At 49.1% G+C, this 13,646-nt stretch overlaps 4 protein-coding genes across 4 annotated transcripts; 2 read left to right on the top strand and 2 right to left on the bottom strand.

The window, feature by feature from the left end:
* Positions 1–2,445: 2,445 nt before the first annotated feature.
* DFJ58DRAFT_770837 (uncharacterized protein) lies at positions 2,446–2,844 on the bottom strand. The gene is made up of 2 exons (XM_041389119.1): positions 2,589–2,844; positions 2,446–2,522 (listed from the first exon to the last, which is right to left on the bottom strand). Exon 1 carries the CDS (start codon positions 2,822–2,824, stop codon positions 2,612–2,614), a length of 213 nt encoding a protein of 70 aa, XP_041247673.1. The 5' UTR covers positions 2,825–2,844; the 3' UTR covers positions 2,446–2,522; positions 2,589–2,611.
* A 1,602-nt stretch (positions 2,845–4,446) lies between these two features.
* On the bottom strand, positions 4,447–4,677 carry DFJ58DRAFT_607996 (uncharacterized protein; the record flags this gene model as incomplete). Its single annotated transcript, XM_041380838.1, has 1 exon — positions 4,447–4,677. A coding segment is annotated over one exon (231 nt), but the record flags the coding sequence as incomplete, so codon positions are not given.
* On the top strand, positions 4,604–8,889 carry DFJ58DRAFT_863736 (uncharacterized protein). The gene is made up of 4 exons (XM_041394110.1): positions 4,604–5,214; positions 5,268–5,318; positions 5,372–7,737; positions 7,791–8,889. The coding sequence occupies exons 1-4, from the start codon at positions 5,037–5,039 to the stop codon at positions 8,775–8,777; spliced, it is 3,582 nt and encodes a 1,193-aa protein (XP_041247671.1). The 5' UTR covers positions 4,604–5,036; the 3' UTR covers positions 8,778–8,889.
* Positions 8,890–9,405: 516 nt separating this feature from the next.
* On the top strand, positions 9,406–13,149 carry DFJ58DRAFT_724316 (uncharacterized protein; the record flags this gene model as incomplete). Its single annotated transcript, XM_041385098.1, has 4 exons — positions 9,406–9,583; positions 9,637–9,711; positions 9,741–12,109; positions 12,163–13,149. 4 exons carry the CDS (start codon positions 9,406–9,408, stop codon positions 13,147–13,149), a joined length of 3,609 nt encoding a protein of 1,202 aa, XP_041247670.1.
* Positions 13,150–13,646: the final 497 nt, after the last annotated feature.

The raw sequence follows: 13,646 nt of genomic DNA, 5'->3' as shown, positions 1-13,646 counted from the left end.
TGAGCCCTCCTGTTCGCAACGTCTCGAGTGTCCCATCGATCTTCAACATAGGCAAGTTTGTAGTTGGGGTCAAGGACTATGAATATAATTAGATGTGCACGCAACATAGAAAATAATATTAACGCTTACCGAGACAAATGAAATATACATCGGAGTCATTCGTTTTCTTGTAGTACTTGTCGACATTCTTGAGTCCTTGCTTGATTGCATCTGCAATCGGCGCGTACTGGTCATCGTTTGCCATCTCTTGCCACCAGTCCGCAAGGCATTCCAATGTTGGGATCGTTTGCGATGCAGTTGGGTGTTTCGCAGACGAGAATGACTGCTGGGCAGTAGCTGGTTCCTTCAGGACTTGATGAACGAGTGCGAGGTGTTTCCAATCGTTCCGATCGAGCTTGAAATCATTGTAAGACTTGTTGCGAAGATTCAGTACTTCTTTACTTTTGTCGGCGAGGTTCGTGAAGCGGTTCACAGCCTGTTCAATTATAAATATCAAACTGATGAACACTGATTAAAAAAAAAAGACTTACCCAACGTAAGAGTAGCATGCGATCAAGACACTTGTATAGAGAAGCCCAACGAGTCCTAATCCACTGCAATAACTCGAGCGCAGGGACGTTCTCTTCTTTGCAGGCCTTCTTGAAGAAGACATCAGCTTGAGGCGATTTTCGAATCTAACAATACCAGTCAGTAAGAGTATAGAATAGTAATGTAGTACTTACCTGCTCAATGAGCGCAAGGGCTTTACCAAGCGAATCACCAGTGTCGAACACATCATCCTTCTCGCAATCATCATTTACTTCCATGGCTGCGAGCTCCTTATTCAAAATGTCGAGCTCATTGTCGTTCCCCGTATCGAGTGCCTGACAGATCTTCTTCATAAGCGCAGCTTGAGGAGTGAGTGCAACGGCATCTACAAAGTGTCGTGCAGCAAGGTTCAGTATGTGCTCCTGGCATCTGATGCGGTGCATGGCAGGTATCCACTGGACACCCTCTGGATCAATTTCATGAGCGACCTCCTTCATTGCGGTATCGTTGTTGCTCGCGTTGTCAGAGGTCATCCACCCAAGCTATATGAATCATTAGCCTTGCTGCAGGATAGTAGGCCATACCTTACCTTTTCTCAGAGGTTGTATGTGTCAATCGAGTCGATAAGCATACGAGCGATGTTTTGCCCGCTGTGATTGCCCTCGATATGTGCAAAACTAAGCTGCTCGTGACGTAACTCCCATTGCTGGGGTTTATCATCTGGATTCCAAATATAGTGACTGGTGATGGAGAAAAACGGGTCGCCGATGATCGAAGTCCAGGAGTCGAATGTCATAGAGACTTTGCTATCAACTTTAGCAAGACGCTCACATATGACATTGACTATGGCTTCTGCGCGTGCCTTGATGGTCTCAGTGAGCTTCGTGCGGTGAGGGATGTCATGTTCAGTAAGGCCAGAGCGAACATAGCGAAGTAGGTTTCGGAATGCTGGTTTGTCGACCAGCTGTAGTGCCTCGTCTTCGGTCACAATGAACTCCATTATGTACTCTAGGAGACCGGCCTTGGTGAATGTAGGTGCTTTGGTGACGAGTATACTATCAAGGGTAGATTGCCTCGAACTGTCCATTATTTAGCACCGTGTTATACAAAAGGTTAGTTAAAACTCACAGCGCCTGACCCTCGTCAGCTGGAATAGCGCGAGGGTGCATTGCAATTCCTGCAGCTTGACAACGAGCCTTGTAGAGTTGAAAGTGGTTTTTTTTGCTGATAGATATGTGTTAGTGTGAAACGTCAAGAGATGAAAGGACATGAACGTACCGACTAACGTGAGTGCGGAGTGTAGAGATTCCTCCTCGAAATATGTGCCTGCTCTCAGGTTCACCAGCGTCCCTATCAAATATCAGTAGGAAACAATGCACACAGCACTAACTACGTACTTGCAAGGGTTGCATACCCAGTGCGTTTCATGGTGAGTGAAGGTGGTGCGAATGTCAGCAGTACGTTCGCTCTTTGCCACTTGCGCGACCATGGGTTCAGCGCCGTCCTCAGTTTCAGCATCGTCCTCCAGTTCAGATTCATCTTCGGCTTCAGGCTGGTCAGCGCCAGGCTCCAAAGGATCAGTATCGTTGCCAGTGTTGTCATCGTCAAGGCTATCATCATCAAATAAAGATGGTATAACTTTCTTGCAGGCCGGTTGAATTTCGTTAGCGCTGGATAAAGCATGTTTTTGGCTCGTCGAGGAATAAATGTTCTCGGTATCCCGCAGGCGAGCAGATGGCTTGGACGTGCAAACAGATCGTTGAGAACCAGCTATAACTGGCACTGATTTGCAACCTGTGAGAGTAGGTGCAGAGGAAGGAGTAGGCGCAGAGGAGAGGCAGAGGAGGAGTAGGCGCAGAGGAAGGAGTAGGCGCAGAGGAAGGAGTAGGCGCAGAGGAAGGAGTAGGTGCAGAGGAAGGAGTAGGCGCAGAGGAAGGAGTACATAGTGGGACAGTATCATCAGGATCATGATAAAAGACGATATCCTTAGCATCCTTAAGAGATCCATCAGTATTGAGGGCGCATGCGTCAGATTCAGACATGATGATGAGTGAACTCACCTGGTGCTTGCTCCTTTTAACTGCTAACAAAGTGAACAACCGCTCTCCAAAGCCATATACATCGGAGGGTCGCGAAAACAACCCATTTGAGAGCCGGGGGTGCGGGATGCGAGCCTCCGGAAAGAATTCAAAGTCATCGCAAATCCTGAGGATCCCAATGACCATGGGGGCAGAAGTTGAAGCTGAGTCGAAGTCGAAGTGACCATTACTAGTAGTGTGTGCCTCACCGATAACATGAGGATGCTGCGGTTCGGGGTTCGGAATGGTTCGGGAAGGTCCGAACCTATGTCCGAACCGTTCAGGTGATGGTGGACCGCGAACCTCTTTCAGGTCCGGTCCGTCCAAATTTTGGAACCATGGACCGAACCAAGGACGAACCTGACCATTGGTCAGGTTCGAACCATGGTTCAGGACCGGACCACGGCAGCACTAGAAATAACTGCTCGCCGCCCTGGGCTTGCGGTTGTCGTGTTGTGCTAGCAACACAAGGGAATGGTCGTATTGAGCTGGACTCGGTGTCGCGGCAGGGGCGAATGACATGGTGGGTGGATGAGAAGATGCGAAGTGGTTCAACTGTACTAGGACTCCAATAAACATAATGCAAATACGGTTATGGACTTGTGCAAAATACACACATGCATTGAATGCATGCAGGTGCAAAATTTGTCACAAAGTTGCAAACTACGCAATCGAGGTCTGACATGTTTGCATTTTTTCACCTTTGGAAAGATTCTTTGCGTTTGCACGAAATTAGAGTTTTGCCTTCTCGAATTTCTTAGATTTGTATCCGTCTCATTTTGTACTTAGACGTCTATCGGCACGTATCTACCTCATTCTTGTCGATTTTCACTGGGCTTCAAGGGTTACACGGATTTCAACTGCTCCGCTGCCCACTTGTATTACATAAGTAATAATAGATGAACGCTTCGCCGCAGTACCCACAACACTTTGAATCATCCTCCCCCTGCGCATGGGATGGGCTTAATCAGACTCGTATAGAATGGATCTATTTTTCTGTCTGCATCATGACTTATTTCAGCGGTTTGCGTTTGCATTATAAAATACGCTGCATTCTACATTTTGCCTTGGTTTGCTTAGTGACTACTAAGTAGTACGTCTCGGCTATAAAAGTCAAGGACAACGAGTTGCCGGTTCTGTTGGCATCCTAGGACACTTTGGGACTCGCAACTTTCGCTGACCTGACTGACCTTGACAATCCACTTCTTTAGCACAGGCTCTCCCCATATCCTAACCCCAGTCTTCTCCTACCATTCATTCCACCCACCGCTCAGTCCATCTTCGATCCTTCTTGACATTATATGCGTCGTTGCACCTTCATGCCCAGTCACCTGGGAATACCAGCCTATCAGACTTGAAGGTGGGTCACTCCAGAGTCCATATCACCGTCGTATCCATTTCGTGATCCTCACGCCAAATCTACAGTCATCAGCGCAAAAAATCTCAAAGTCCTTCCCGAACATATCCCACAGGCATTCACATATCCATCAGAGTCTTATTATCTGATGAATCTGTAGTGTGGGGTGATACTGTGGCCCTGATGGACTTTTGGATGTGATTCGAAGACTGATATTCTGTTTGTAGATCATTGCAGCCACCTGAATCATCAGTGAAGATTAGGGCATTCTTCGAGCTCGATCAAATGCTATGCAATAGGGAAGATGTTGAAAAAGTTCAATGAGCTGCTCGATCGTGGAGATGATCCGTCCGGTAACTTATTTGCTCCTCTTTCATGCAAATCTACTAACTTGTCATAGATATATTATTAAGCCTTGTGCAACGCTCCAATCTCCCCAAATCATCATCAAGTTCTGAAGAGCAGGAATGATCTGGCCGGCTCATCCTCGTCGTCAGACTGCAAGTATCCTATCACACTGTAAAATCCAGATAATTGCATAGCAGCAATGAGATGAATCGCCTCATCTGGACTTGATTCATCACGACAAGCCGACAAAAATGCAGACTCTGGACTTTGCAAGCGAGATTGGATAATGTCCCTGATCATCAAAGGACTGTCACGCATTGCAAAGGAAGATTTGAATGGCTGTTCGATTTGGCATGCCATGTGAAGCTACTGGGTTTGGCCTGATGCATCGAATGCTTGCTGGGCATTGCTGTCCACAAGCGATGTAATGGTAAGATGGACTTAATACGCTGAGCGACATATCGAATCACATGCGAGGGTGCACTGGTGAACGTTCATCGTGAACTACCTTTTCTCCTGAATTAGTCAGGATCGTCCTATGTGCTTTGGGAGCTAGCCTAGAACCAAGCTCCGAGCCCACGAGGCTCACGGACCCTCTAGTAACAGCCTCGTTCAGTCAACGTGTTGCATGCACCCTTCAAGTGATCAAGTCCTTCCTGACCTGCTCATTTGACTGTACCGTCTTCGTTTTCACCAGGTAGTTATTCGAAATCAACACCAAGATCATGGCACACCCTGTCCTATGGAAAGGGACAACGTTCTTCTATCCTATTGGCAATACATCTGCAGTTTGCCTCACACAGGATCTTTGCCCATCTGAAAAAGCAGATGTGCTGCTTCTTGGATGCGGCGACCCGAGGCATATCCTTTACACCGTATATACAAACAGCACGGGCTTGCAAGGTACAAGCACGTAAATATCCTGATCGAGTGGCACGCTAATGCTCCGTACTCAGCATCACGAAAACTGGATTTTACTTGCTGCGACATTGAGAGTGCAGTCATCGGTGAGCCCAGATTTAACACTCAACGTGTCTTGTTAAGCTAATGCATCAAACAGCTCGTAATGTTATCTTATTCAGTCTCCTTGCCGATGAAGACGCTGTGCAGAAAGTGCCGCAAATTTGGAACATCTTTTTCCACTTTTATCTCGACAAAGCTTCCCATGACCTGCTCATATTGCAGTGCAGGAAGTTGGTCGAGCTATCCAGCGATCTGGATAGTTGGCACAATGGTCCTTACGGACATTTCCTTCGTATGTGCACTAGAGATACTCTCGCTGAGCTGCGGCGCCTTTGGCAGCTCTACGTCAAGACGACGACTTTCTCTCCTAGCAAGGCAAAAGGATTTAAATCCACATATGCTGCTGGTATCAGGGCTTCCAAGGCGAAATTCGGTCTCGTGTGTACATCGAGCCGCGCAGCTGGCCCCCTGTCGATGTATGCGCTCAAGATGGCGGGTGATCACTACAACATTTACTGGGAGACAGGCATATGCTCTGCCGTCCCTAAGAGACCTGCGGAGGTGTCACATCCAAATCCAACCTTAGCATACTCCTTGGCTGGTGACAAATTTGCAGTCCACTATGGAACAGATCCTCTCTCTTGCTTTCATTTGGCTGAAGCGCTTGCGCCGGCTGTCGGAAACACTCACCATCCAGAACAAGTTACTCTAACGGACGTGGTAAATGTCTGCAAGACGCAGTTTTCCCGGTGGTGCACTTCAGTTTCCAAGGTCTTACGCAGCCAAGGTCCACCTTCAAGCCCGCTCATCGTGCGTTGCTTTGTGGGCGACGCTCTGAGCTTGTGTCAAGCCTTTGGTTACTACAATTCCACGAGATCAGCATCTACATCGTTCCCTGTTGCTCCTTGGAAGCACGCGTGCATCGCGTTTGATCCTGACGCTTACGGAACTGGTACGCAGTCACCCGCGCCGACTATGTTTAACATCATTGATACTTCCAATCTCCTTGATCACATCGGCATGTTGAACATCCTCACTGTTACTTCTCCTATTCTTCAGCGAACTCCATCTGCTACGTTGTACACGGAAGGTCTCTACGATGGTAGTCCAAAAGACACGTTTCCACAGCAACTCTGTGGAGACATTGCGACCATTGGGCTACTCCTCGGCCTCGTTCCCGTATCCTTCATTTCGCAGTTCACGAACCGGTCAGGTATGCATGAGGACCTCATGCAAATCGTGAAAGAGCATGCGACTCAGAACCACGAGCGCCTCGCTTGGAAGCTGCTCAGCGGGGCTGACAAAGATGTGACTGATCTTGACAGCCCCATTGACATCGCACCTGAGCAGCTTGCAGGCGCCCTCTTCAATGTTTACCTCGACATGTTTTATTATCAGAACATGGCACGAAGTATGACCATGATGAAGCGGACTTCGTCGTCAGTCATATTCTCTGACATACATTACCATCGTCGTTCGTTCGCGGAGATTTTGGGTGTCGTCCAAAGGAGGGTGATCACAGACCCGTGGGCCCCGACCATGAGCATGCTTCATGACAAGATTTCGGGTGACAGGACCCTTGGGATGGGGAGAAACTTTTATCTAGATCTCTGCTGCCAGCTGCACATTCTCGGCCTTTTCACCGCGGATTTTCTATCTCTACCGAAGGTACAGGAGGTGCATCGCCTTTCGAGGTCTATTGTCCTTCAAAATTGGAAAACGCTTCCGCAAACTGTCTGTGTTGTCCTCATCGTGCCTCGGGATCGCCTCGAACCACTCTTACCTGCTCTCGACCAGGCTGGAAGAGTTGTGTTGCAGTGTGAAGTGAAGGGGGCAGCAACCTTGCAAACATTCTCTTGCATCAACACCGTTTTTGGAACCATCAAGATCAGTGGCAAGGGCGATGTCAAAACTGCAGCAATTGAGGAAGACGCCACTGGACGATATGGAACTTCCCCTCTCGTGGTGTGGTTCTGGGTGCCTTCCGCTGTGCTGATGAATGGGTCTCATCACACGGTCACATTGTCTGTTCTCTCCAACCCAGCAACTTGCTTCTCACTCGTCAGGACTCGGAAGCTGGGACCTGACCTTGCCTTATTCAGTGCGGACATGGGAGATGAACAATTCATGCACATCCTGCGACAGCGTCCTGATGCTGCCCCAGAGAGTCTTGAAAAGAATGTGCAGATTGGCGGTCGTCTCATGAAGACGTCTGGCGCATGCACATTTGTCACGTTGGACAAAGAATGCAAGAAACCTCTGACATTCACCACTCGTGTGGATATCGTTGAACCAGAAATGAAAGCTTCTCTGGCCAGTGGCGCTTCGCCTACTGTGAACCAAGTTTCTATGCATTCAATCGCCATCGTTCTTGGAGACAAGTCCTTGCAATTGCCTTTCCCACTTCCCGTCGATGCCAAGAATGTCAAGCTTCGCATTGCACGAAAGTCATTGTATATTGAAGTTTGTTTTATCTTTTTCTCTATCTCTCCAAATCCTCATTTTTGACGGTGCAGGTCATCTTGCCCCTGAAACTTGCTCTTGGAGGGACCGATCTAATGGACATGTTCCCTGTCATTCCGCAAGGAGGCGATCTCGCTCTCTGGAGCGTGCACCGCGTCAACCTCGACCAATGTGTGCCTTTCAGCATTGCCAACAAAAAAGCTCTCAGTTGGATCGACCTTCAAATTGTCCTCATGTTTTCTGAGCGTGAAACACGCATTCCCAGGGGTTTGACGACAGGGTCCACTTTACTGGATGTCAAACGTAAACTTCAATTAATCTTTCGGTACGCAAGCGGTATCGCGGATGGCAAACCCCCTCTATGCTACGGCTTGCTGGAAGAACATGCACTGCTTGTTATAATCTACATAACGGATCTCCGCTTGGACCTCGGCTCGCATGCCATGGTCGCTGATGCCTGGGTGATGCCGTCTTCTGCCTCGTCTAAGCAGGCCGAGGCTTTCAGGAAGGTTTCTAGAGATGTTTTGTCTAGTAGCAATATGAAGCAGTTCGTGATAGGTGTTGAAGAGAGGAAGGCATGGATGCACCTCCTCGTGGCCGCAACGGAGCGGTGCCGTACCTGGGAGCACAAGACCAACTGCGAGTATCGCGTCCAAGGAGCTATCCCTCTCACTTTTGAGCCAGATGAGAGTCCTATTTGCTCTTGCGGCGCAGGGGTGGGAGCAGAGGCGTTTGTGAAGAAATATCCAACACTTCACCCGCTTGGGCCGCATGTAACGAGGGCAGCGATCAGTCCGGTGTTCGCGCTGTCCTACATGGAAAGGGTCGGTAATCTGGAAGATACCACTGCTACGGAGACCCCATCAACGCCTGCGTCAGCAGCAGCGGTGCGTCATATGTGCGCCGCTTGTGGAAAGGAAGGGGGTGGTCCTGGATTGTTGATTTGCAGCCGGTGCAAGGTTGTGCGGTATTGCTCACAGGGTTGTCAACGCGAGGACTGGAAGGCGCACAAGAAGAGTTGTGTAGCACCATCTTCCTAGATCGTTCATCACGAGTAGATATGATGTCAATTGTTTTATTCTGAATTCATGGACGATTGATGTGTTGCTGCTATGATAGTCTTGTTAGGCCATCGCGTCATGCCAGTGTAGGCCTAGTAGTCCCCCGGCCCCCAGGTAACATATAGGCAGATCAAATAGAAAATATCTTTATCTTGGTAAATAACAGTTACAAATATCGTTGCAGGCTGCGGCAGCTTTTACACTTCAACGTTTCAACCTTGCTTTAACCAGTAGCAATGTAATTGCAGGCTGAGATAGCCACTTCTGTGCGTTTTAACCTCGATCTCGTGCTACGTGTGTGCAGGTTATACATCATTTGTTCATGTTGATCGGCGGTGTTTTATACATGGAATCGTGCGCGAGGGTACACTACCCTTTTTATCAATCAATCAGGATCGTCCTTTGTACCTTGCGAGCTAACCTAGAAGTTAACGTTCAGAACCAAGCTCCGAGTCCATGAGGCTTTCGAACCTTCTAGTAACAGGGCCTGGTTCAGTTAACATGTTGCGGCCTGTGCCCTCAAGTGATCAAGTTCTTCCTGACCTGCTCGTTTGATTGTACCATCTTCGTTTCCACCAGCTAGCTGCTCGAAATCAACACCCAGATCATGGCCCACCCTGCCATATGGAGAGGAAAACAGTTTTTCTACCCTATTGGCAATACATCTGCAGTTTGCCTCACACAGGATCTTTGCCCATCTGAAAAAGCAGATGTGCTGCTTCTTGGATGTGGCGATCTGAGGCATATCCTTTACACTGTATATACAGACAGCACGGGCTCGCAAGGTAACAGTACATGAATATTTTGATAGAACGGCACGCTAATGTTCCGTACCCAGCATCACGAAAACTGGACTTCACTTGCTGTGACCTTGAGAGTGCAGTCATTGGCGAGCTCAGATTTAACATTCGATGTGTTATGTTAAGCTAATGTATCAAACAGCTCGTAATGCTATCTTATTCACGCTCCTTGCCGACGAAGACGCTGTGCAGAAAGTGCCGCAAATTTGGAACATCTTTTTCCACTTTTATCTCGACAAAGCTTCCCGTGACCTGCTCATATCACAGTGCAGGAAGTTGGTCGAGCTATCCAGTGATATGGATAGCTGGAACAACGGTCCTTATGGACATTTCCTTCGCATGTGCACTAGAGATACTCTCGCCGAGCTGCGGCGCCTTTGGCAGCTCTACGTCAAGACGACGACCTGCTCTCCTAGCGAAGCAAAAGCATTTGAATCCGCATATGCCGCTGATGTCAAAGCTTCCAAGGCGAAATTCAAATTCGTGTGCACATCAAGCCGCGCAGCTGGGCCTCTATCGATGTATGCGCTCAAGATGGCGGGTGATCACTACAACATTTACTGGGAGACAGGCATATGCTCTGCCGTCCCTAAGAGACCATCGGAGGTGTCACATCCAAATCCAACCTTAGCATACTCCATGGTCGGCGACAAATTTGGGGTTCACTATGGAACAGATCCTCTCTCTTGCTTTCATTTGGCTGAAGCGCTTGCGCCAGCTCCCGGAAACTCTTGCCATCCAGAGAAAGTTGCTCTGAAAGACATAATAAATGTCTGCAAGACGCAGTTTTCCCAGTGGTGCACTTCTGTTTCCAAGGTCTTGGGCAGTCAAGGTTCATCTTCCCCGAGCCCGCTCATCATACGCTGCTTTGTGGGAGACGCTCTGAGCTTGTGTCAAGCTCTTGGCTACTCCCACACCACGAAATCGACATCCACGCCATTCCCTGTCGCGCCTTGGAAGAGCGCATGTATCACCTTTGATCCTGAAGCTTACGGAACCGATACAAAGTCACTTGCGCCAACCACGTTCAACATCATTGATACGTCCAACCTTCTTGATCACGTCGGCGTGTTGAACATCCTCGTTGTTACTTGTCCTATTCTTCAGCGAGCTCCAACTGCTACGTTGTACACGGAAGGTCTCTCTTGTCTCTCCGGGAGCAGCCCAGAAGACACGCTGCCACAACAACTCTGCGGAGATGTTGCCGCTATTGGGCTGCTCCTCGGCCTCATTCCCGTGTCCTTTGTTTCGCAGTTCACGAACCGCTCAAATATGCACGAGCTCCTGATGCAATCCGCGAAAGAGGACGTAACTCAGAATTACGAGCGCCTCGCTTGGAAGCTGCTCGGCCGGACTGAGAAATTCGCCACTGATCTTGACTGCCCCATCGAAATCGCTCCAGAGCAGCTTGCAGGCGTCCTCTTCAATCTTTACCTCGACATATTTTTTTATCAGAACATGACACGAAAGATGACCATGGTCAAACAGTCTCCATTGTCAATCAGAATCTATGGGGACATACATTACCACCGTCGTGCGTACGCGGAGATTCTGAGTGTCGTCAAGAGGAGGGTGATCACAGAGTGGGCCCCAACCATGAACATACTTCATGACAAGATACTGGGTGACAGGACCCTTCTGACTGGGATGAACCATTATCAAGATCTCTGCTGCCAGCTACACCTTCTTGGCGTTTTCACTGTGGAATGGATGTCTCTACAAAAGGTACAGGAGGTGTGTCGCCTTGAGAGGCCTCTTGTCTTTCGCGATTGGAAGACACTCCAGCAAACCGTCTGTGTCGTCCTCATCATTCCTCGGGCTCGACTCCAGCCGCTCTTGCCAGCTCTTGACGAGGCTGGAACACCTGTGTTGCAGTGTGACGTCAGGGGAGCAGTAACCTCGAATACGTTTTCATGCATCAACACAGTTTTTGGAACTGTCAAGATCAGCGGCAAGGGCGATAGAAAAACTGCAGCCATTGAGGAGGACGCCACTAGACGGTATGGAACTTCCCCTCTCGTGGTGTGGTTCTGGGTGCCATCCGTTGTGATTGCAAACGAGCATCGGATGTCGGTCGTTCTGACTGTTCTATCCACCCCGGCGACTTTTTCACTCACCATGAAGCTAGGATTTGACCTTTCCTTATTCCGTGCGGACATGGGAGATGAGCAACTTGTGCACATCCTGCGACAGCGTCCTAATTTTGTCCCAGAGAGTCCTGAGGAGAAGAGTATTCAGATCAGCGATCGTCCTATGAAGACGCCTGGCGCCACATTTGTGACGTTAGATAAAGAATGCAAGAAACCTCTGTCATTTACCACACGGGTGGATATCGTCGAACCGGAGATGAAAGCTTCCTTGACCAGCGGTGCTACTCCCACTGTGAACCAGGCTTCCATGCATTCAATCGCCATCGTTCTTGGAGACAAGTCTTTGCAATTCCCTTTCCCGCTTCCTATCGATGCCAAGAAAGCCAAGCTACGCATTGCACGAAAGTCGCTATACATCGAAGTACGTTTCCTCTATCTCTGTCTCTCCAAATACTCATGTCGGACTCGACGCAGGTTACCTTGCCCCTAAAACTTGCTCTTGGAGAAACCGACCCGGACATGTTCCCTGTTATCCCGCACGGAGGTGATCTTGCCCTGTGGAACATGCACCGCGTCAACCTCGACCAATGCGTGCCCTTCAGCATCACCAATAAGAAGGCTCTCGACTGGGTCAACCCTCACGTCTCCCTCATGCTGTCTGAGCGTGAAAGACGCATTCCCGAGAGTTTGACAACAGGGTCCACGCTGCTGGATATCAAGCATACACTTCATGTAATCTTTGGGCACGCAAGTGGTACCACGGATGGCAAACCCCCTCTATGCTACGCCCTGCAGGAAGAACATAAGGTCTTCGTTATGTTACACATCACAGACCTCCGGTTGGACCTCGGCTCGCACGCTATAGTCGCTGACGCTTGGGTGATGCCGTCTTCTCCCGAGCCTGCGAAGATCGAGGCTTTCGGCAAGGTTTCTAAACATGTGATGTCTGGCACCAATATGAAGCAATTGGGGATAGCTGCTGAGGAGAGGAAAGCATGGATGCACCTCCTTGTGGCCGCAACGGAGCGGTGCCGTACCTGGGAACACAAGACCAACTGCGAATATCGCGTTAAAGGCGCTATCCCTCTAACTTTTGAGCCAGATCGAAATCCTATTTGCTCTTGCGGCGCTGGGGTGGGGACAGAAGTGTTTGTGAAGAAATATCCAATGCTTCGCCCACTTGCACCGTATGTGACGAGGGCAGCGATCAGTCCGCTGTTCGCGCTGTCGTACATGGAAAGGGTCGGTAGGCCGAAAGATGCCGATGCCACGAAGACTCCACCGACGCCTGTGTCAGCAGCAACGGTGCATCATGTGTGCGCGACTTGTGGAAAGGAAGGAAGTGGTTCTGGATCGTTGTTGATTTGCAGTCGGTGCAGGGTTGTGCGGTATTGTTCAGCGAACTGTCAGCGCGAGGACTGGAAAGGGCACAAGAAGCACTGCGTAGTCCCATCTTCCTGAGGAGATTGTTCATCACGAATTGATGTTATGTAGATTGTTTTGCTGTATTCACGCTGTGTAATGCTCTGTAGAATATGAATTGGGCCGTGATCAACATGTCGATTAAAATTAGAAATCGACCGTTGTAAATCAGTAAATCAACTATATTGTTTGATCATAATATTGTACCGCAAGTTCTTGACGACTCCCGTTCATTTCCCCTGCAACTGAGGCCCACCAAGATAAGGCCTGTCCATTCCGTTGTCTAGATCAAGAGGGCTGTTTGAAGGGGCTGGTGAATGAGATGAGGCACCATGGGAGATGAGGCCGCTGAAACCATGACTGGCCGACTCCAAGACGATTCGCGACGTTGAGTTTCAGGAAGAGACAACCTGCAAAGAACCCGTCAGCCGCAAAGCACGAACGAGTGAGGGAGTAAACCGAATTACAATATAGGATAGCAAGAACAGGCGTTTGATCGTCCAGAGCGTAACCTGGAAATAATGTAATACAAACGA

Source organism: Suillus subalutaceus, assembly GCF_016647625.1.
Source record: "Suillus subalutaceus strain FC151 chromosome Unknown DFJ58scaffold_18, whole genome shotgun sequence".
Taxonomy (NCBI): Eukaryota; Fungi; Basidiomycota; class Agaricomycetes; order Boletales; family Suillaceae; genus Suillus; species Suillus subalutaceus.
This window is presented reverse-complemented; position numbering and strand designations above follow the sequence as displayed.